This window comes from Nelumbo lutea, chromosome 1, assembly GCF_056320005.1.
Source record: "Nelumbo lutea isolate HS-2025 chromosome 1, American lotus-T2T, whole genome shotgun sequence".
Lineage (NCBI taxonomy): Eukaryota > Viridiplantae > Streptophyta > Magnoliopsida > Proteales > Nelumbonaceae > Nelumbo > Nelumbo lutea.
The window spans coordinates 17,024,840-17,046,645 of NC_142684.1; the positions used below are offsets into that span (position 1 = coordinate 17,024,840).

A 21,806-nucleotide genomic window follows, 5' to 3' on the forward strand; every position below is an offset into this window, starting at 1 on the left:
CCCAAGTTGAGGGTGGACCATGCAAGTCATAGCAATAATTAATGGTATGTCCATCAATACCACAATGAGTACACCTCTGACCCAAGCCACGTCCTCTGCCACGGGCTCCCCCTGAATCTCCACCTCTAGTACGACCACCACCACGGTTATATGTAGGTCCACTACCACCACTCCGGCCATATACTGGACCGCTGCTAGCACTGGCCAGACTGAGCTCTCCAAGCTCTACCTCTAACACCATGACCCCTTGATACTGCAAAGGATGATCTATTAGAAACATTAGAGTTCTCAGTAGATCCATTGGAAATCCTCTGAAGTCGAGCAAACCCCTCTTCTAAGGAAGGGAGAGCTAACCCTCCTAGTATCTGAGGCCGCACTGGTTCATACTCAGATTCCAGCCCCACCAAAAATCGAGTTACATCAAGCTGTTATCTCTGTTGTTGCTGAATTTTGACATCAAAAGTGAGGGGGCGATAAACATTCAACTCATTACGTATGTTTCTCATATTAGCATAGTACTCCTCAAGACTCTGATTGCCTTGTTGCAGATTAAAGTATTCCTGAACAGCTGATATACTCTGGTTGTATTGTCTTGACCAGAATACAACTCCTAGCATGGTTCCACACATCTTTGGCAATGTTAAGAAACATGAAATTTACACTAATCTTGGGTTCCATACTGTTCCATAACCACGTGATAATCTGTGCATCCTCTTGTTCCCAGCCATCATACTCATGAGAATCAGTGGATGGTTTCTCCTCCCTTATGTGTTTCACCTTCTTTTTTGCCTTCAGAAAAGCTTCTACTGATTTAGCCCAAGGTACATGATTCTCTCCATTCAGTTTAATGGAGGTCATTTGAACATTCAGGTAGTCAGTAGGTATCATCACATTAGATTTGTTATCACTGCTATCTCCCATTGCTGAATTCTGTTATTACTGAATTCGGCACACTGCACGCTATTTGATCACAGTGATCACACTGGTTTCAGCACTTGTTATTATTGAATTTGGCACACTGCACACTACTTGATCACACTGATCACATTGGTTTCAGCACTTGTTATTGCTGAAGATTGCACTCTTTACACCACAAACCCTACCCCATGACTACCTGAAATCTCCCCACATATATGAGGACCACTCCCCCTTCGAATCACACTAAAAACAACATAAACCCTAGCACACTACAGTCTGAGATCCCACCATACGATCTGAAACATACTTCTTATTTGATTCATAACAAAAATATGCATAGAAATCTCTTACCTCATCACCCGAAAAACAAACCACAAAAAAAAATCAGACCACGCAAGACACCCACTGCACCACATGACTCAGCCCTCTTCTCTTCATCGATTAGGGGAGGGCTTCTTAGAAACCACAGCAACCGACCATGAACAGCACAACTGGAGGCATAGAGACCACCAAGGGAAGAGGGCGACCATTGCTTTTCAGCCCTTTCCCTTATCTCCAATTGGTGGCAGAGAAATCAAGAGAAAACCCTAGACTGAGTGCGTAGAAAACAGAAATCTGGGCAGATCCGAGTTGCTTAGTTGTGCTTTGATACCATATTATGATTCGGCCTTCCCTTGAGTTCTGTTAGTCTGATAACAGCCAAGAAGAGAGAAGAAGAAAGAAGAAAGAAAGAGAAAGAGAAAGGAGGAGAAAAGGAGAGAAGAAAAGTCTGGTTCGAATGAGAGAAAAATTACCTCTCCCATTCGGCCAGGCATGTTTTATATTACTTACATAATGGAAAAGACACGTGTCCTTGCTTAAGTGAGGGACACTAGTTCTAATATAATATTACAGATTAGCAACCTCAACATAAGTATAAAGACAGAAATACCCCTACATAATCGACACTAACACAGTCCTTTTGGGTATTTGGGAAGAAAGGAACAACAGAACCTTTGAAAACAAATTCAGAAATGTGGAAGACCTAATCTCCTACATAACTTTCCTCTGTAACCTTTGGGTGGTTAACTCTCAAGCTTTCAAAGGCCTGTCTCTAAATGACGTCCAAAGTAATCTTCCAGCTATCCGCAGTCCTCTCCTAGATCTGAATCGACCATGAGAAGCCTTATTAGGGAAGAAGGTGGGATGATTCTTAGACTTTGATGGTAGCCCAAGGATCTACCGTTCAAGCAGGAGTTGGTGGTGTCTTCTGTGGGGAGAGGGGGATCAGCTTGGCTTATAGCGGTCCGATTGGGAGAGCTCATGCTACAAAAGCAGAGGTCTTGTCAGCACTTACAGGAATTCGGCTTGCTAAACAGCTGGGTTTTTTCTCCTTAACTATAAAAGGGGACTCTGCAAATACGGTAGCCTGGTTAAGGGAGAAGGAAGGAGGGCCTTGGAGACTTGCTCATCTGCTAGCTGAAGCTTGAGATATCTTAGAGTCATCGAATCTGCTAGCTGAAGCTTGAGATATCTTAGAGTCATTGAATGTTTATCTGGTCTGGATTCCTAGGGAGCAAAACACTGTTGCGTACAGCCTTGCAAAATCAGGGGTTTCTAGGGAAAGTTTGTATGGTGACTTCTGCTTACCTCTATACCTCTTCCTCAGCTGCTTTAGCTTGTAGTACATTTTCTCATGTACTTGTTCCTGTTTTAATTTAATAAAACTTACCTTTGCTCAAAAAAAAAAAAAATCTACTGAGGGAGGCAAAGTGGGTCACTAGACTGATGGGTACAAACTTTACATGGACGCAAAACGTTGGCTAATAATCTAGCTGATACTTTGCAAAGCAAAGGGTGTAAAGAATTCATCCATACAAGGGGATTGTAACTTGGTAATAATGTAATATACGAATATGTGGGAGAAGGTTGGGTTAAGTGGCAGGGACCAGCGTAAATCTCTTCTAGGGGGGGTGACTGGACCAATTTGTAATGACATCCTCTTCTTTTCATATAAGTTAAGATCCTAATTGGTTACTGATAAAGCAACTTTATTTACATTCAGCCTTGAAGAGAAGAAAGGTTGAGAGAAATGGGCTGCACTTTCCAACCAGCTCCCAACTATCTTTTATATTAGGGCATTAAGAAAGAAAAAAAGTACAGTGACAAATCTGCCTTTGATCAGTAGGCAGTAAGAAACATAAGAAATTCAATAAAAACCAAGGCCCATTAGGCCCAATAAGGAAGAAACAAGAAGTTCAATAAAAACTAAGGCCCATTAGGCCCAATAACATAAGGTTCTAAGTATAGATGGCCGTATCGGACTTTGTATCAACACACATTTACTTTTTTTTAGTTTTTTTTTCAAACATGTTTGGGGGGGGGGTCGGTTAAAGGCCTGTCTACCCCATGAAACAGATCTTACCTCAAAACTCCCCTTATTTTGCGTATTGGTGAACCATCAATATGATATTATTGGACGATATTGGCTGATACGCTACGAAATTTTGAACATTGAACTAACATAACATAAACATAAACATAAGAGGATCCAAGCCCATAATGTTAGACTCCGCAACACACCCCCTCAAGCTGAGCATAGATATCTATCTTGCCCAGCTTGCATAACAGCTCCTTAAGTCTTGATGTTGTAAGCCCTTTGGTGAAAACATCAGCTAGTTGTCTTGTTGATGACATATAAGGGATACAGAGGTCTCCAGAAACATGTACGGAATGTCCATCAATATTGATATGTTTTGTCCTATCATGTTGGACTGAGTTGTTTGTAATGTTGATTGTAGCCTAATTGTCAGAATATAACTTTAGGGTCCGGTTATATCTATGCCCAACTCTTTCAAAAGAATCCAGAGCCAAAGTAGTTCAGCAACTCTATGTGTCATTGCCCTATGTGCAGCTTCAGCACTTGATCTTTTCACAACAGCTTGTTTCTTGCTTCTCCAAGTGATTAGATTACCAGTTTACCACTAAGTGTAGAAGCAATACCTGTCTTGGCATAGGATGAGGAAGCAATAGTGGATTGTTTCAATTGAGGATGTCTACCTCTTTGGTTGTGAACTCAGGGAAGCTGTTAGGAGTAGTGGTTATTCCCAAACATGAAGCACTAGGGGTTGTAGGCTTTCACACTCCATCCACCATATATTAACTTTCTACATGCCCATAAGTTCCCTGGCCTTTCTTTTTCTCCTTCTTAAGAGCTGCTGATATGAGATAGGGATGCAAGATCCTGCCGGTATCTTTGGTATTTTTATCTTCTCCACAATGAGAGCACTTCAAATTTTTCTTATCTCCCCCTCTTCCTCCTTTTTGAGTGGTTGAGGCAAGGCCCAAAGGCTGAATGTTCACCTAGCTGTGTAGGGGTTTTCACGTTCATTTCTTTCTTCTGAATTTCCTCATTTCTTATCAAGTAGAATACATGCTGTAATGAAGGAAGTTCATCTCTCCCCAAAATCTAAGATCTAATGCTCTCATAAGAAGTGTTAAGTCTAGCAAAGAATTTGAACACACTGCTTTCTTCAATTTGCTTTTGATACATTTCTTGGTCTTCAAATTTCTTTCAATCAATAATACAATGATGACAATCTCCTTCCAAATCCCTTCAAGATTAGCAAAGTAAGTTGCAACTGACAAATTTTCTTGAGTTAAGTCTGAATGGTCCTAGCAAATTTTATGGGCTGTAGGGTAGTGCTGAATGGTTCTAGCAAATTTTCGTCACGTATTGACCGATATGTGAAATAAGGGGAGTTTTGGGGTAAGACTTGTTTCAGTGGGTAGCCAGGCCTCTTAAGTATGCTCATACAAAGTCTGGTACGCCCAATTTGGTGTATCAGACTGTATCGATACTTTGAACCTTACTTTGGTGTAATGGAGGATAGCAACATGTCATAACCAATGCATTTTTTTTCTATCCATGCCCCATATGTAGGTTCTTTGACTTATCCATTGATAACCGTAGCAAACCATGACTTGTAGTATTAAGCTTTGCTGAAATAGACCACTCCTTGAAGTTGTATTCATCTAACTTCACATTTGTGATTTGAAGACTAGGAAACTAGGGTTCTTTATGTTATAGAAACTCTCACTTGGCTGGTTCTCTTTATAAGTTACCCCACTAAAACTTGAGGACAATGTTGTCAAAATCTTACAATTTACGATATGATTCTTTATTTGAATCATGAATCCCAGGTGTTTCGACTCAAATCTTATGTCTGAATCCTTTTTTGCAAAAATCTTAACGATTTTTGTTTGAATCCTATGATTTGATTAATTTATCTTAGGATTTGTACGATTCACTACGATTCAAATTAACTCAATTAAGAATTAGTTATCTACTTTATTATTATTATTATTTTTGTTTATATTTAGTTTCTCCAAAAGGAGACTTTTTTAAGTCCTTACTATACAACTTTTTATTTACGTTATTTAGGAAAAGAAATTGAGTTTATTTTTCATTATATGTTATGCTAAAGAGCCATTTATGTAGATTTGCTTGATTTTCAAGTCCAACTTGATTATATCATCTTAGGCTTCTATTGCATTAGTGCTGAATTGTATTGTTTTAAGTACATATATGGCAGATACAGATTAAAAATAGAGTAAAGTCACTTTCCTATATATATTTAGTCTTTTAATATATCTATATTTAATTTTTTGACAAGTTTGTAAAAAATAGAAATAATTTTACGATTTATGATACGATTCACGATTCACGATTCGATTTGATTCAACTTTCTCTACGATTTACGATATGATTACGATTTTCAATACACTGCCTGGGGACATAATGGACACTTGCTGAACTTGAAGACAGCAAGAGAATGTGAAGAAAAAATTGGGCTGCAACACTAATCGAACACCTGGTCTGCAACTTCTGAATTACCAACAACAAGGCACTTCTTGGCTTTCAACCTGTTACTGTTTAGTCTCTAAACCCTTGAAGTAGCAAGTCAACGAGCTGTCCTTTATCTTCAGTCAATTGGAAGTTTGCACAGGGGCATGAATCTCCCAAAAATGTGGTCAGAAATGCTTCTTGAGCGGTGCCTGCTTGCATTTCAGTCTTAAACTGGATACCACTTCCACAGGTTACTCTAGTAGTCCAGAAACTATTCACAGCTTGTCTTGCCTTAGGAGGACATAACCAAACCTGTTCTGGGTTCCCTTCTTCTCCCAAGGGAAAACCCTAGGAAGAAACTAGTTTTAGAGAACCATGAACGGAAATAGGGTTTCTTTGACAACCCTAAGCAGAAATAAGAGAAACGAGAAAGATGAGACAGCAAAAGATCAGATTTTGAACCAGTAGAAGAAAGTTCGGGAGAAATGGGCAGCACTTTATAATCAGCCCCTAGACTTAGCAAAAAGTTGACCCAACCCGCGAACCCGACCTGACCAGATCCAAAAAACAGGATTAGGGTCTTATATTTAGTTATCTGAATACATGGATGACCCGACCCGACCCAATCCGAAGAAACTGGGTTATTGTTGTGTCTAACTAGGAATATTTATGTATTGTTAGAAGTTTCCAATTTTTAATCTTTACTATTTAGTTTTTACTTTTTGAATTGCTAAATGTTCAAGTTTTTTATTTTACTTTTGGAATTTTAAGTTTAATTCTTTTAATTTTGGCATTTTCATGTTGTTTTTTCTTTATTTTTAAATATTTCAGTTATTTTTGGGATGAGCTGAATTGATCAGTGGGTCAACCCTAACCTGAACATTTAGGGTTAGGGTCTAGCATTTGCCGACCCAACCTGAAATCAACCCGAAGTGTTTGATCCAACCCAATTGGCAGGTCTACCAGCCCCCAACTATCTTTTATATTAGGGCATTAAGAAAGAAAAAAATGTACAATGACGAATCTGCCCTTAATTAGTAGGCAGTAAGAAACATAAGAAATACAATATAAAAACCCAGGCCCATTAGGCCCAATAAGGAAGAAGCAGTGATAACTAACATAATATAAACATAACATAAGAGGGCCTAAGCCCATAATGTTAGGCTCCACAACAAACTTTATCTGTTGAAATTGTTCTTATAGATAAGAAGATGAACTTGGAAAAGGCAATTGACACAAATTCAAGCAAGAAAGGGTCTGGAGGTTTAGGAGGTGAATAAACTGCAAAGAAAGTGTTTTTTGAAATTGAAGGAAAGGGAAAGAATTAAGGGGTTATGGGAAGAAAGGAATGCTAGATTATGTCAAGAGAAGGAAAGGAGCAGCCAGGAACTGAAGGATTGTGTGTTGAATAGGGCAATACTTTGGCTGAAGACTTTGGAAAAGTATTCTCAATTCTCATATAACGACTTTTGGAGAAGCTGGTCAGCAGTAGCAAGATGGGGGGGGGGTTGTTCTGAGGAATGAGATTGGAGAGGTTGTTCTGCTCTACTGGGGTCCTTTAGGATTGGAGATTCTATATGGTGCTACAAGAATGAAATTAAGAAATTTAATTGGATGACAAGGAATATGTTGGTTTCTATACAGTGGGTGGGGAGGTCAGCAAATGCTTTGGCTGATGTGTTAGCCAAGCACGAGGTAAATAGGGAAGAACTGTTTTGGGCTCAGCTGTGATTTCTGTAATTTATTCTTAGTTTACTTGTAAGATATTGCGAGAGGCTGTAGCTCGTGCTTCTCCATGGGATGCCGTATGAAATTACAATTCTAAATCAGTTCCTGAATTAACAAAATTTCACTATTACCCATAAAAAAAGGAATCCAAAAACTCATATGCATATACAATTTAGTATCCTAAGGAGTTGTTTGGGAAGTGGTGATGGAGGCATTGTGTGGTATAGAAGAAATAGTTTTAAAGGAATCAAGGATGAAGTTCAAGTTCTTGTAGGTAGATGGTTTGAAGGTGGGTTATTCAGTTGCCTTGTCAAAGAGTTGAGGGATGGAAGAAATTAGCATAGAGTGGATGTTGGCGTTTCTGCTTTTGGATTTTGTTTTGGGTATTATATTTTTGGGATGGTCTAGAAGCTTTTTGGGCTGTAGTTCATGTAGGCACCATTGCATTTGGAAAAATGATAGTGACAGTTTTAGGTAGTGGTGCAACTTAGGTTGGCCCAACTTAGCATTTTATACTTCTTCTTCCTCAGGCCTTTTTAGGTGACTTTTTTTATTGTAATGGGTTTGCAAGGAATTTGTTGGGGGTATTGATGTTATATATGTGAGGGGCTTTGGTTGTCTGTTCTTTGTCAATGATTTCTTATGACCTGTCCCTTTAACTCTTTTTTTTTTTAATTTTTTCTTTTACTAAAATTTTCTGTTATCATCAAACAAACTTCGATTATTGTGATAAAAAAACTTTTCAGACTAAAATTTTATCTTTTTACCATATTCCATGGGTTAACCGTTTCTGAGTTCAAGTGTTGCCCAAAATTGTAATATGGCTGCTTAGGATTTGCTGCATCTTGAATGTTTGGCCCTTTTCTCTTTCTTTCCTCCTTTCTTTCTTTTCTTCATTTCTAATGAAATGATTCTAATATTAACATCCATTTTTTATTTTGATTTAATTTTCTATGTACTGCAGCATGGAGCAAGATGAGAGCCTTCAAACTATATATCAGCGAAAGTTAGAAGCTTCTTTGAATGTAGCAGGTCCTTCATTGCGGAATGTAATGTTGCAACCAACTATTGAGAGAAAGCTTAGGTAGTATTGCTTGCTTATCCTATGGGATTTCTTCGTGCACCAGAAATGTTGTCATTTCAGTGCTTATTCCATTCTGATAATTGAAGAGTCGTAATTGCATAACATGGTTACTAAGGAATTTTCTTTTGGTTCTATCAGTGTATCACATAGTGAACCTAACATTGCAAACACCTTTTGGCGACGCAGCCGGAGGAAAGCAATTGCTGAACAACGGACAGCCAGTTCAAGGTTTTACTTGTTCAAACTATTTGTCTTGGCATGTTGTACTGATGAAAATTGAACCAGTTTATACTTGCATTGGTATTTCAGTATAGCTTATTAGCCTTTTGTTGCTTGGGCATTTGCAATAACAGCATACAATTTTGTGGTCCTTGTTTTGTAATTTTACCTACAGCTTGATTATTTGCTTTGTTTCTCTTGATACCTGTAAAACATGTCTATGATCATTTTCAATAGCGTGGAAGCATTGGGAAATTTGGCTGTCATGAACAAAACATGTATAACCAGTTTCTTATGTTATAATATGAACAATGGAACTATTTCATCTCTGAGATGTATCATCTAGTAGAATGAAGCATGGTGCATACTTCCATCTAAAGAGGTGGCTTGGGTTTGAGACCCTTGTGGTTAATGAACACGGTATTATTTGGAAATAGCTGGATACTTTGAAATGAGACACATGAGGATGGTACAAGATGCTGCTGTACAAGGATAAAAGGATAATTCTTCCCTCATGATAGTAGAGAAAAACCCACTAAATTAAGTCAAAAAACAACGCCAGGCCATCCATAAATTTAGGATGCTGGATCAGATTTATTTATTCTTTGAGAGGTCTTCATGGGTGGTCTGTGGATTCTACAAAACCAACTTGTTTGAAATAGGATGAAGGGGATATACAGATATGGTGTCCATGGCTGATTCCCATACTATAATTTTTAAGGTTGCTAAAAGCTGAAAGTATAAACTCCTTACTTGACTTGTTTTCAAGGTTTTCTAATGTTTACTGCTCTTACTACCGTTAAGAATGACCAAGCTAGTATTAGATGACTTTTTCATACATTAATGATTGAAAGTTGAGAAGCAAAGTGCTTGACTACTCATTTGTACTGCTCATTTAGATGGATGGTAGATCATTAGACAACATAGCTGATTATCCCACAAGAGAAGGGGTAGGTAGTGGCTTTCTTATTTGAGGATCTCCTTCTACTGGTGTGCAACTGAGTGGCTGAATTGTATTTTCTCTGTTTTTCTTTTGCATCTTTGATGGTAGGTCTAGTTTTTATGATTGCTCCCTTTCTTGAAACACCTCAAACAATAGAGGTTTACCTTGTTTCTATAATCAATAATGCTTGTTGTTATAGACAAGATAAGAAACAAATTGGAAAATAAAGAAAAGGAAGAAGGCAATCCTCTAGAATGAGGAAATTTGACTCAGGTTAGTAGTCCTATTATGAACTTTTGTCACCTCTGACACTTGAAAAGGATTGTATTGTAGTCATGCAACAGAGCTTCACCTTTTCTGATTCAATTAAATGGGATAATAAGGGATTTTAGACATGTGGTGGATAGTTTAACCAACTCTGGAGCTGGAATTGCTGTTGTATGCTGAGACTGATGCCACCATAATTTTTTGTTCATGGTATTAATGAAGTGACCTCTTCCTTGTACATTCTTAAAGTCAATGTGTATACTTGTTTGCTTGGTTTAATCATTTATAGAATATGGTTGTTTAATGTTTTGTTACTTTAGTTGTAAACTAGTTGTTTTTGTAACTGAGAATATCCTGCCCCTCCTTTGTACATCCTCACATATATGCTCATTTTTTTTTCAGTATCATTATGTATGTTCACTTTCTTGTTTTTCATCAGAAATTTAATTCTTTAATGCACTTTTAATTAGTTTTAAACTAGTTTTTCTTTGTTGCTTTTGCAGTCCAGAACATCCTTTATTTCAAGCACGCGGAAGGTCCATGCTTAGCGGTGATAGACAATCACATAGGGAATATGCTGATGATATGGCTGCATCAAGGTTCTACCTGAAAAATGTTTCTTTTTAATTGGATGTTATTATGCTTGAATGATTCTGATGTATAATCTATTCACATCTATTCATTTTTATTTGGTATACTTTTCCCTTTTGTGATGCTTGTTGTGGGACTGTAATTTGCATTTTTAGCTGCTGCTAATATGCTTATCTTTTACCTTTTTGGGGTTGGAATGTTTGTGGAGGTATTTTTTATTGAATATTACATATTCACTAATACATCTTTATCACAAATTCTATAAAAGTCTGGATTTAAGACATTGATTTGTATTTTTTTATATAACTTTACTCATTGCTTGATTGCATTCATATTTAGGGTCCGTTTGGTTTGCAGTCGGAATTGGAATCAGAATTGAAATCCTTCGGAGTCGGAATCGGAATGGTCTATTCCCATAACAGACAGAAATCGGAATAGGAATTGGAATCAGTTCGAATGGGATTTCATTCCAAAGGGAGGGGGAGGGAATGGCCATTCCCTCAAATGGGGGAATGCCATTCCACCAGGAATGGGAATCGGATTCTGATTCTGCTTAACCAAACAGTTGGAATTGGAATGGGCCATTCCGATTCCGATTCTAGACCCCTATTTCCATGAACCAAATGGGACCTGATTATCAGAGTACCTTGAAGTCATTAGTTTCTGCTTTGCTCTTTCAATTCTTTAGAGGGATCTCAGATTGGGTTAGGGAGAACAATTTGGTGATCAGTTCATTCTTGGGTGTGTCGTTTGACAGTTACGAGCAATTAGTGCTAGCCCTATTTTTGGTTCTAGAAAAAAGAAACAGTAGCACGAGAGTCAAGGTCCTTGACAAATTGCTGAAAAAGTGCCTGGACTTGTGTGGGGAGAAACATCTTTTGAAATGGACACTCAATGACAATTCCATTTCTGGAGGCTTTGACAAAGATGTCTGTTCTGCGTTCAAATAGAGATAGGAGATGTGGGGAGCTTACAGAGGGGGGCATCCAAGGGTGACAGTTTTCTAATTGCCTGGGGGCCGTGGAGAAGAGAAGTACAGTAAAATTTGTTTTAAGGAAGTGGAGATTAGATTCAATTATTCTTGAAGAAATTAAGAGAGAAGGGTGAGATAATCACGTGATTCAGTGACTGCTGAAATTTGGGAGCATAGAAGATGCGGTTGGGAAGCTGAACCATGGATTTTTTTTTTTTTTTTTTTGTTTAGATAACATAAAATGTATTCTACAGCTTCCAAATGTAGAACTTTGGGCTGATGCATATACTAACATATTACACTAGTCAGTTACTGCCCAGGATTTATTTGGTCTTGTCATACATAAGTACAATTTTCTATCCACAAGCCTCTGAAACTTATTGTCACTAAGTAACTCTCCTTGATCACTTCTGAGATTGTGATTAGGTCCATTAGGGTCTCTGGGAGTATCAGCCATATTTACTCCCAAGTTTCCTTGTATCTTTCAGTAAATCCAGGACATTTTTTTTGTGAACTAAAATTCCTTTCTTGGATTCAGGAACCTTGACAGGTAAGAAATATCTTGTATCACCAAGGCCTTTATTCTTGAACTTAGAAGTAAGAAACTGCTTTGAATTGAAAATATTTAGGCTGTGCATTGAAACCACAATGTTATCTGCATAAACACTTAAAATTGTCATTAGGTTGTAGTCTATTTTGATGAGCAAAACTTGATCAGCATGGGACTGACTAACTCTAACTCTTTGAACAACATTTTTGAAACTTTCAAACCAAGCATGTGAAGACTTTTCATGCCACAAAAAGACTTCTTGAGGCGAGACAGTTTTCCTCTGCTCCTTGGTGAACATACAACTTTGGTAGCTTTATATACACCTCCTTATATAGATCTCTATTAAGAATTCAATCTTTATTTCCAACATATAAAGGCAAAGAGAAGTGAGAAGCAAGATATAAAAGTCTTCTGGTGGTCAATTCCATAGGCCTATGTGTAATTCTTAGGCACAAGTCCTGCTTTACATCTCTTTTGAGAACCATCAGCTTTATATTTGATGTTAAATTCCTATTTAAACCATTGGATCCTGCTGTGGATTGAAGAACACTTGTGGTTGTCACATTTGCATTGCTTTTCTTTCATTTGGTGAATCAGACAGGTAATGAAGGTTCAGCTTGCAACAAGAGTTGTGCATATGCCTTGGTTTCCTACACAGATCACACTTTACCTCCTATTTAGAGTCTATCTGTATAATCTTTTGGGAGCCCCCTTAAAGGACACCAAAACAGTATGATCCAAGCTGGAGAAGAGTCTTACAGTAGCTCTTTGACTTTCCTCCCTTGAAGAGCATAGTTGTGAGGCTGACTAACTATATCATAACTAAGTACCTACTGAGTCAAATCATACCCTGGATTCAGTTCAGCAGGAATTTCAAATATGCAGTTTTGTTACGACAATCCAAGAATCAAACAGGTTTGAATGACACAAACACAAGGTAAAACAGAGATACTAAGAAGAGAGAAGAAACAATACATAGATTTACGTGGTTCGGCCTTTGGCCTCTGTCCACAGGCGAGAGAGTAGCAGACATCCACTATATACCCCAAAGCTCTTTTGGTACTGTGGTGGCTTTGTTTCTGCATCCCCCGAGGAGGTCCGAGGTCAGTGGTGGGCTTCAGGTTCTTCCACCACAGACCTCAATGAAATTTCTGATTCATGTTCTTCCCTACAAGCTTTGGGTTGGATCATGGAGCATTTCTCCTTATCACATCTGTATGACTGAATCCTAGTTGGCTCTTATAGTGATCAATTTGTTCCAACGAGGGATCAAGGCCTAAAGTCATGGATAGTACATAGATGCAGACCCCTCACATTCACCTTCGTATGCATCTACATTATGGTAGTGGCACCAGATGAATTTAGAGTGGGGGCACTCAAACAATTGATAAACATTTTCCTCTGCATTCTCATGTAAGAAAATCTGGTAGCCAAATGGAAACCTCTGCTTTGAATATGATTTTGGGTCAGAATACTATCTAGTGCCACTAGCCAAGCAAAGGGTTTCCACCCTTGGAGGAGCAGGGTTCCCCAAATCCCTTTTAATTCCAAACTTTCTCCACTATTCCTTGATAGAGCCTTTTTGAAGGGTTTGATGGAATACAGTCCATTTCGAGATTCTTTCTACTACTTCGAATCCTTCCTTTCCACTTGCGGTTTGGATGATTGTAACTTTGCAAGTAGGTCTTCACATTCCTCAATTTCCCAGTCGTAAAGGAGATCTTCTAAATCTTGGGCACCACAGTGCTCTACCTTGATTGATCTGAAAATTCTCCACGAGAGAGCTGTTCTTCTTTCTCAATCCATACAATTGTGGGCAAAGGTCACACAATTTTCCATAAGATGTGTTCACTTCTCTAGAATCCCACCTGAACCCAATCACTCCATATTTGCACTTCAGCACCCTCCTACAAGGGGCATCTCTCTAATCTCCATAGCCATTTCCCGAAAAGAGCTTTATTGAAATGCTTCAATTTTTTTATTCTGAAACCTCCATTTTTCTTCTCCCTACAGATCCTGTCCCACTTTACCAAGTGAAAATCTTTCCTTGCCCTTTGACTCCCCATAAAAAACTCCCTTTGCATTTTTTCTATTGAGTTTATCTCAGAACCATGAGCTTGTAATAATGAGAGGTAGTACATTGGTAGATTAGACAACACACTCTTAATAAAATTTATCCTCCTCCCAAGTGAAAGAAACCTCCCCTTCCAAATAAGTAAAAGGGAACTCCCCCCCACCAAGCAACCCAATGTAGCAGCACAGTCTTCCAAAAGAGTCTCAAAAATACTTCCTACCCCAATGATCATACTTTTACTCAAGTTGATCTTTTGCCCTGCCAGCAATTCAAAGAACCTTAGGGTCACTCTTAAGTTCAACACTTGCACAGTTGAAGCATCCAAGAATATCAAGGTGTCATTAGCAAACTGGAGATGGGTAATGGCAACTCCTTTTCTTCCTGCTTTAAAGCCTTCAAACATCCCAACTTTTGCTCCTTTACCTAATAACTGACTTAAAAACTTGTGGAGGTGTGCTAGAGATGCTTTGGTGTGGACTTTTTGGGAGGAAAGAAATGCCAAAATTTTCAATGATAAGGAGAGGGGTCAAACTTGTGTGAAGGAAAGTATTTTAAATAGGGCCATTAGTTGGGTAAAGTCTTTAGACCTGTTCTTACCTTTCTCCTTCGATGATATATGGAAATAGTTGAAAATTACACCTACAGTAATTCAGATAATGCAAGAAAAGAAGAAAAGATTGAAAGAGAAAGAAGAAGAAAAGAAATTTCAGCAGTAGGTTGTGGAAGAAGAAAAGAAGGGAAGAGAAAAGAAGAATTCAAACCTCTCTCTCTCTCTCTCTAGCCCCCTTTCATCACTTTTATTAATAATTCTAAGTCTGAGTACAGTTACTTGGATGCCCTTAATGGGGCGACCAACACTAAAGAGATAATTAAAGAATATAAAAGAAGGCCCATAGGCCCATAACTAAGAAACATAACTTTTAAACACTACTTAAAAGAAATAAAGAACACTAGGTCCCATTTGGCCCATTGTCATTACACTCCCATGAAAGCTGAGCATAGATGTCAATCATGCCCAACTTGCTTATATAATGTTGAAGCTTTGCCTTTGGGACTCCCTTAGTTAGAAAATCTGCTAGCTGCTCTTCTAATGCAATGAAAGTGCTTGTCTACCTCAATGTGCTTAGTTCTATTATGCTGAACTAGGTTGTGAGCGATGTTAATAGCAGCTTGGTTATCACATTACACCATCAGTGGCTTGTCACATGAAACACCCTTCTCATTAAGGAGAGATCTAAGCCATAACAACTCAGAAACACCATGGGCCATAGCTCTATAATCTACCTCAATTAAAGATCTAGCAACCATTGACTACTTTTTGGTTCTCTAGGAAGTAATATTCTGGCTACCATAACACAATATCCTAATGTGCATCTCCTGTCATCCACATTTCCTGCCTAATCGACATCTGTATGTGCTTCTACCTTCATGTGTCCATGTTTAGCAAATGATATACCATTCCTGGGGGTTCCCTTAAGGTTGCATAACACACTTTCTGTAGCAGCCATATGTGTCTTTGGAAGCATGCATGAACTGGTTGATGACACTCACAACATATGAAATGGCTAGACGAGTGATACATAGATAAAGAAGTTTCACCAGTAATCGTTGAAACATTCCCCTGTCAGCTAAAAGTTCTCCATCATTAGCTGAGAGTTTATGATTCACATCAATAGGGGTAGAGGTAGGTTTAGCACCATTCCAGTCTCAATAAGAAGGTCTAGCACATACTTCCGTTGAGAAATATTGATACCTTCCTTGGATCTAGCAACCTCGATGCCTAGAAAATACTGCAACTCCCGTAAATCTTTAATTTCAAATTTAGAACTGAGAAACTTCTTGAGAGCACTAACTTCTTTTGTATGACTTCCAGTAACCACAATATCATCTACATAAACTATAAGGAATGCCACCAGAGTGCCTATTCTCTTAACAAAAAGGCTATTATCTGATTGAGTCTGAGTGTAGCCGAACTGAACAAGAGCAACCCTAAACCTGTCAAACCAAGCACATGGAGATTGTTTTAGGCCATAAAGTGATTTCTTCAATCTACACACCTTACCTTGCATTTCTTGCCATATATACTAGGAGGAAGGGACATATATACCTCTTCAGTGAGATCACCATTCAGGAATGCATTCTTAACATCAAATTGATACAGAGGCCAATCATAGGTCACAACTAAGGATAGAACTCTCAGTGAAGTCATCTTAGCAACTGGAGAAAAGGTCTCAGTGTAATCTATACCATATACCTAGGTATATCCCTTGGCAACAAGCCGAGCCTTATACCTCTCAATTGACCCATCTGCATGGTACATGATAGTGAAAACCCACTTGCACCCAATAGGTTCCTTCCCAGCTGGCAAGTCAACAATATCCCAGGTATTGTTTTTATGAAGGGCTTCTATATTCAGTACTCATAGCATCCCTCCAATCTGGTGTGACTAAGCCTTTTGAAATAGACTTTGGGATGGATTGAGAGGAAATGGAGGCTAGAAAGGCATAGTAGGGTGGGGACAACAAGCTGTAGGAAAGGTGTTTGAAAATACAATGAGTTGTACATTTCCTCTTATCTTTTCTCAAAGCAATGGGTAGGTCAAGGTTTGGAAACGAGGGTGCTGGTGGAGGAGGTTATGGATATGTCCTCTCGTCAGTAATTGGGAGTGCCTGAGTCTCACCTGGAGGTGTGGGATCAACTTGTGTTTGTCTTAGCCATTGCCACTGGTACCGCCTTTAGAGAATAGGATTAGTGAAAACAATTGGAGGACTAATAGGAGGAGGAGGAGGAGGAGGAGTGGAAGACCTCAAAGGAAAAGGTCCTTCCACGAGAATGGGGATAACTGTGGAGGGCTCGACAAAAGACCTAACTGGAGTTGGCAACGGAAGGGATGAAGAAAACAACTTGAGAAATTTCTCCCCCTTAGAAGGATGGCTATACAAAGGAACTGACTTAGCAAAGGTGACATCTATAGAAACAAATCGGGTGCCACTAATGGGATCAAAACAATAGTCACCCTTTTTGTGTGGAGGCATAACCAAGGAAGATACACTTCTGAGCCTTGGGGTTAAACTTGTATCATTTGGAACTGGGAATGTGGACATAACAAGTGCAACCAAAGACCCTCAGAGGAATAGGGAAAATCTCAACATCAGGAAAGTGGACTCCAAAGGGAGATTTTAACCCCAAGACTCGAGAAGGAATGCGGTTAATATGGTATGTTGTTGTTAAAACTGCATCACCGCAAAACTTCACAAGAACATGGGTAGTAAAAAGAATGCTCCTTGCAACTTCCACAATGTGTTTGTTTTTCTTCTCCACTACTCCATTTTGTTGTGGAGTGTAGGCCAAGAACTCTAATGAACAACCCCAAACTTCTCAAGATAGGAGGTAAGGTTCTTCTCAAAATTTTCCTTAGCACTGTCTAATCGGAATATTTTGATGCAGGTATTAAATTGAGTATGTGTTCATGGAACTGTTGCACAAGTTTAGGCACTTCAGCCTGAGAGCGATAAGGTAAATCCAAGTATATCGTGAAAAATCATCAATAAACAAGATGAAATATTTATACCCACCGGTACATGGTAAGTTGTAAGGCCCCCACACATCAGAGTGAACAATGTTAAAAGGAATAGTTGATCTTTTATTACTTGAAGGATTACTGCTCTTACAATACCTTGAGAACTCATAAGGCTCACAATGAAGACTCGATAGACTAATTCCTTTAAATAACTTTGAAAACAACTAACTCAATGAAGAAAGGACAAATGACCAAAACGACTATGACATAACATAATACGACTAGTGGACTCTGAAACAAATGCAGTTCTCTTAGGTTGTACTTGGCTCTGCTCAGACATGTCTAACAGATAGATCCCATTCGCCTGATGGCTACTCCCAATTACCTTCTGAGATTCCATGTCCTGAAAAACACAATATGAAGGAAAAAAGGTCACACTACAATTAAGGGATTTTGTCAAATTACTAACTGAAAGCAAATTGGTATTATTTTTAGGTACATGAAGAACAAATGATAAGGGCCATTAGCAAGGGATATTGTATCTCGGCCAGAAAGAAGTTGGTAAGAGGTGAATAATGTGAAACATTGGTCATATGGTCAGAAGCACTAGGATCAATTATCCAAAGGGTTTTATGAGTACTTGAGACAAAAGCATGATATGCAGTGGCATGAATACCTAAATGAGCATATGTAAAGGAGGGAACTCTGAAGGAGCTATAGCAATGGACTCGAAGTGACTGATGATTTGACCGTACTTCTCATATTCAGCCTTGGCGGTTGTAAGCTATTCTCCCACCACCTTCTCTCCACTCTGTCCTTGTTCACCTTGTGAAGAGGTGTTGCATTTCCACCTTTTCTAGTTTCAACCTTTTTCCCACCATTTTTTCTTGAATCTAGTAGGAACAAGCTTTGGATGTAGCTTCCAACATGCGTCTTTAGTGTGTTTAGGCTTCTTGTAGCATTCACATATATCATCTTTCTTCCCAGTGCTAATCTTTGACTTCATCGCCGCATTAGCGTAGTGATCAACTTGCTCACCATAGCATATGACTGAGACAAAGTCACCTTATCCTTTGCTAAAATATTCTGCCTCACAATGTCATACTCTGAGTTGAGTCAGGTGAGGAATTCAAAAACCCGATTTCTCTCCAACAACCTCCTATTTGTTTCTGCATCCTTTGTGCAACCCCAAACAACAGTCCCCATCAGAATAATCTCTTGCCAAAGATATTTCAGCATAGAGAAGTAGACGGCCAAGGGCTTCTCCCTTTGTCTTAGATTATTCACATTATGCTTCAATTTGTAGGCTCAAAAAACATTAAGCTTTTTGGAATAGGTCTTTGTGACACTACCCCACACTTCTTTTGCAGTTTCCATCCATAGGTAATGCTAACTAATGTGTGGTTGCATAGAATACACTAGCCAACCCACTACTGTTTAGTTTTCCTGTATCTACCTTTCATAGGTAGGATCCTCCTCCTTTGGTTTCTTCTTGCTCCCAATAATATAACCCCATTTTCCTCTTCTACACGCACGTATCTTAATAGATTGAGACCAAGCTAAATAATTGGTCCCATCTAGCTTCATAGTAGTCATAGCTTCCCAAAATCAAATTGGGGCTTTACTAGGATAGATTTATTGTTCTTAGCAAAGAACAACCTCACAACCCCCCAAAATTAGGGTTTCACATGGTTCTGCAGGATGGTGAGAAAGAGAGAAACTTCAACCGGCCCTTCCAGAGGTTCCGGATTTTATTCCAACCAAAACCACCCCTAATAGAAAACAAAAGTCTTACCTCCGATCCCCAAGTGCCTGGTTTAAACTGTCTCTATGACCTATAACAAGGCTTATCCAATTATCTCGGGTTTTTGGGAAAAATCCCCAAGAACCTGCCCTGGGCTTCAACTAAGGATGAAAAACCTCCACAAAACTCTCCAAAAACCTTCCTAACTGGGCTGCATAAGTAGCTGATTGATTAACCGATCAGTTTTCCACACACACTATGTATGGGCAAAGAAAGGAGAGAAAAGTCGAAAGTGAGAACCCGCTCTGGTTCCAAGTTGAAAACTACACCTATAGCAATTCAGATAATGCAAGACAAGAAGAAAAGAGAGGGAAAAAGAAGAAGAAAAGAAGTTTCAGCAATAGGTTGTGGAAGAAGAAAAGGGAAGAGAGAAAAGAAGAAATCGAACCTCTCTCTCTAGTCCCCTTTCATCACTTTTATTAATAATTCTAAGTCTGAGTACAATTATTTGGATGCTCTTAATGGGGCAGTCAGCACTAAAGAGATAATTAAAGAAAATAAAAGTAGGCTAATAAGGCCCATAACTAAGAAACATAACTTTTAAACACTACTTAAAGGAAATAAAGAACAGTAGGGCCTATTTGGCCCATTCTCATTACAGAAATATTGGGAGCAGGTCGCCAAAAGTTCTGCTGTCAGAAAGAAGCCTTTGGTGGAATGGAAACCTCCTGATGTAGGTGTTATTAAATTAAATTTTGCTTGCAGCAGTTTGGGTAACCCGGGCTCTCTGGAATTGTGGGGGAGTCTTCAGAAATTCCGAGGGCCAGATTGTAGCTCTATTTTCTTGTCCTATTGGGATGGGAGATTCAGTTAATACAGAGGTCCAAGCTGTACTACTAGGAGGAGAAATTGCAAAAGAATTGGCAGTGAAACACTTAATTATTGACAGCAACTCTAAATTAGTTATTGGATGTCTAAAAGAGCTGGAGATTGCAGCCTGGTTGTATAGGGGGCGTTAGAAGATTTAAGTGGTTGACATCAAATATCTCAGTCACAGTTCAGTGGGAAAGAAGATTGGCAAATGGGTTGGCAGAGTTTCTAGCCAAACAAGGGGTACATTGGAATCATCTCTTTTGGGCTCACTTGTAAGCTTTATGATATAGTTTAGAGGCTGTACCTCAAACCTCTTTGTGGGGAGTTTGTTAGATGTATCCTATGATTCTTTAATTACTAGAAATCAGTGTTTTAAAAGGCGTACGCCTGGAGGCACACCTCCAGGTGAGGTGCTTCCAAAACGCCCTAAGGCATATGCCAGAGGCGCTGATACCTCTGAGGCGTACGTCTCTTGCGCTTTTTTCATGAGACGTGCTAGAGGCGTACGCATCTTGTGCCTCATGCACACCTGATATGAAAATATAGTAAAAAAAAAGAAAAAAGAAGAAAAGGAAAGGAAAGGAAAAGAAAGGGAAAGAAAAGGAAAGGAAAGGAAAGGAAAGGAAAAGAAAAGAAAGGGAAAGAAAAGGAAAAGAAAGAGAAGAAAAAAAGAGAAAAGGAAAGAAAAGAAAAGGAAAGGGAAGGGAAGAACAGATAAGGGGAAAGAAAATGGTTTGCCCCCTGCCCCTTCTTTCGACAAGAGCCCCCTTTAAACTACTGTTATGCATCTTTATTCTTCTTAATATAAAATTTTTTATTAAAAATAAAGAAAAAATGAGATCTCCCCTTCCACTTCATCCTCCTCCTAACCCCCCTCCTCTTAAGAAGGTTTACGCTTCCTTGTGTTCGGGAGGCTTACGCCTCTTGTGTTTTGAATTACGCCTCATGCCTCTAGGTTGTGGAACACCTCGCGTCACGCCTCCGCGTTTTAAAAAATTGCTACAAATTACCATTATCTAAAAAAAAAGAACTTCTCCACCAAAACAAACACAAAGGAGACAGGGGGTCTCCTTGTCATAGTTTCCATGATGCTTGAAAGAAGGGTGTGGATATTTCATTAACAAGGACTGAGAAAGAAACTGAGGAAATACAAGCAAACATCCAGCTTTTCCACCTCTCCGCAAAACCCATTCTAGCCATGATTTCTTCCATGAAACTCCACTCTACATGGTCATAAGCTTTCTCAATGTCAAGCTTGCAGATCAATCCCTCTTGGCTGTTTTTTAATCTTGAATCAACACATTCACCTGCAATTATCACCTCATCAAGAATTCTCCTACCCTCCACCAAAGCCATTTGGGTTGGGCCCACAATTTCATGCGAAACTGATCTTAGTCTTCGAGACAGCACCTTTGCTATAATTTTGTAAGGACTTGAAATCAATCTGATTGGTCTAAAGTCTTTCACTCTAGAAGCACCCTCCACTTTTGGAAT

The 21,806-nt window shown here is 38.9% G+C and overlaps 1 protein-coding gene across 6 annotated transcripts in view; it reads left to right on the forward strand.

The window, feature by feature from the left end:
* Positions 1 to 21,806, forward strand: part of LOC148873731 (putative serine/threonine-protein kinase SIS8) — a 98,326-nt gene that overhangs the window by 46,266 nt on the left and 30,254 nt on the right. For all 6 annotated transcript variants that reach the window (XR_016104768.1, XM_088963514.1, XM_088963515.1 and 3 more), the window contains 3 exons: positions 8,439 to 8,558; positions 8,697 to 8,786; positions 10,491 to 10,586. Coding sequence is in view for 5 of the 6 variants with exons in the window: in XM_088963514.1 (XP_088819640.1) it covers positions 8,439 to 8,558; positions 8,697 to 8,786; positions 10,491 to 10,586 (306 nt within the window). In the remaining variant the exon portion in view is untranslated. The remainder of the gene's footprint in view (positions 1 to 8,438; positions 8,559 to 8,696; positions 8,787 to 10,490; positions 10,587 to 21,806) is intronic.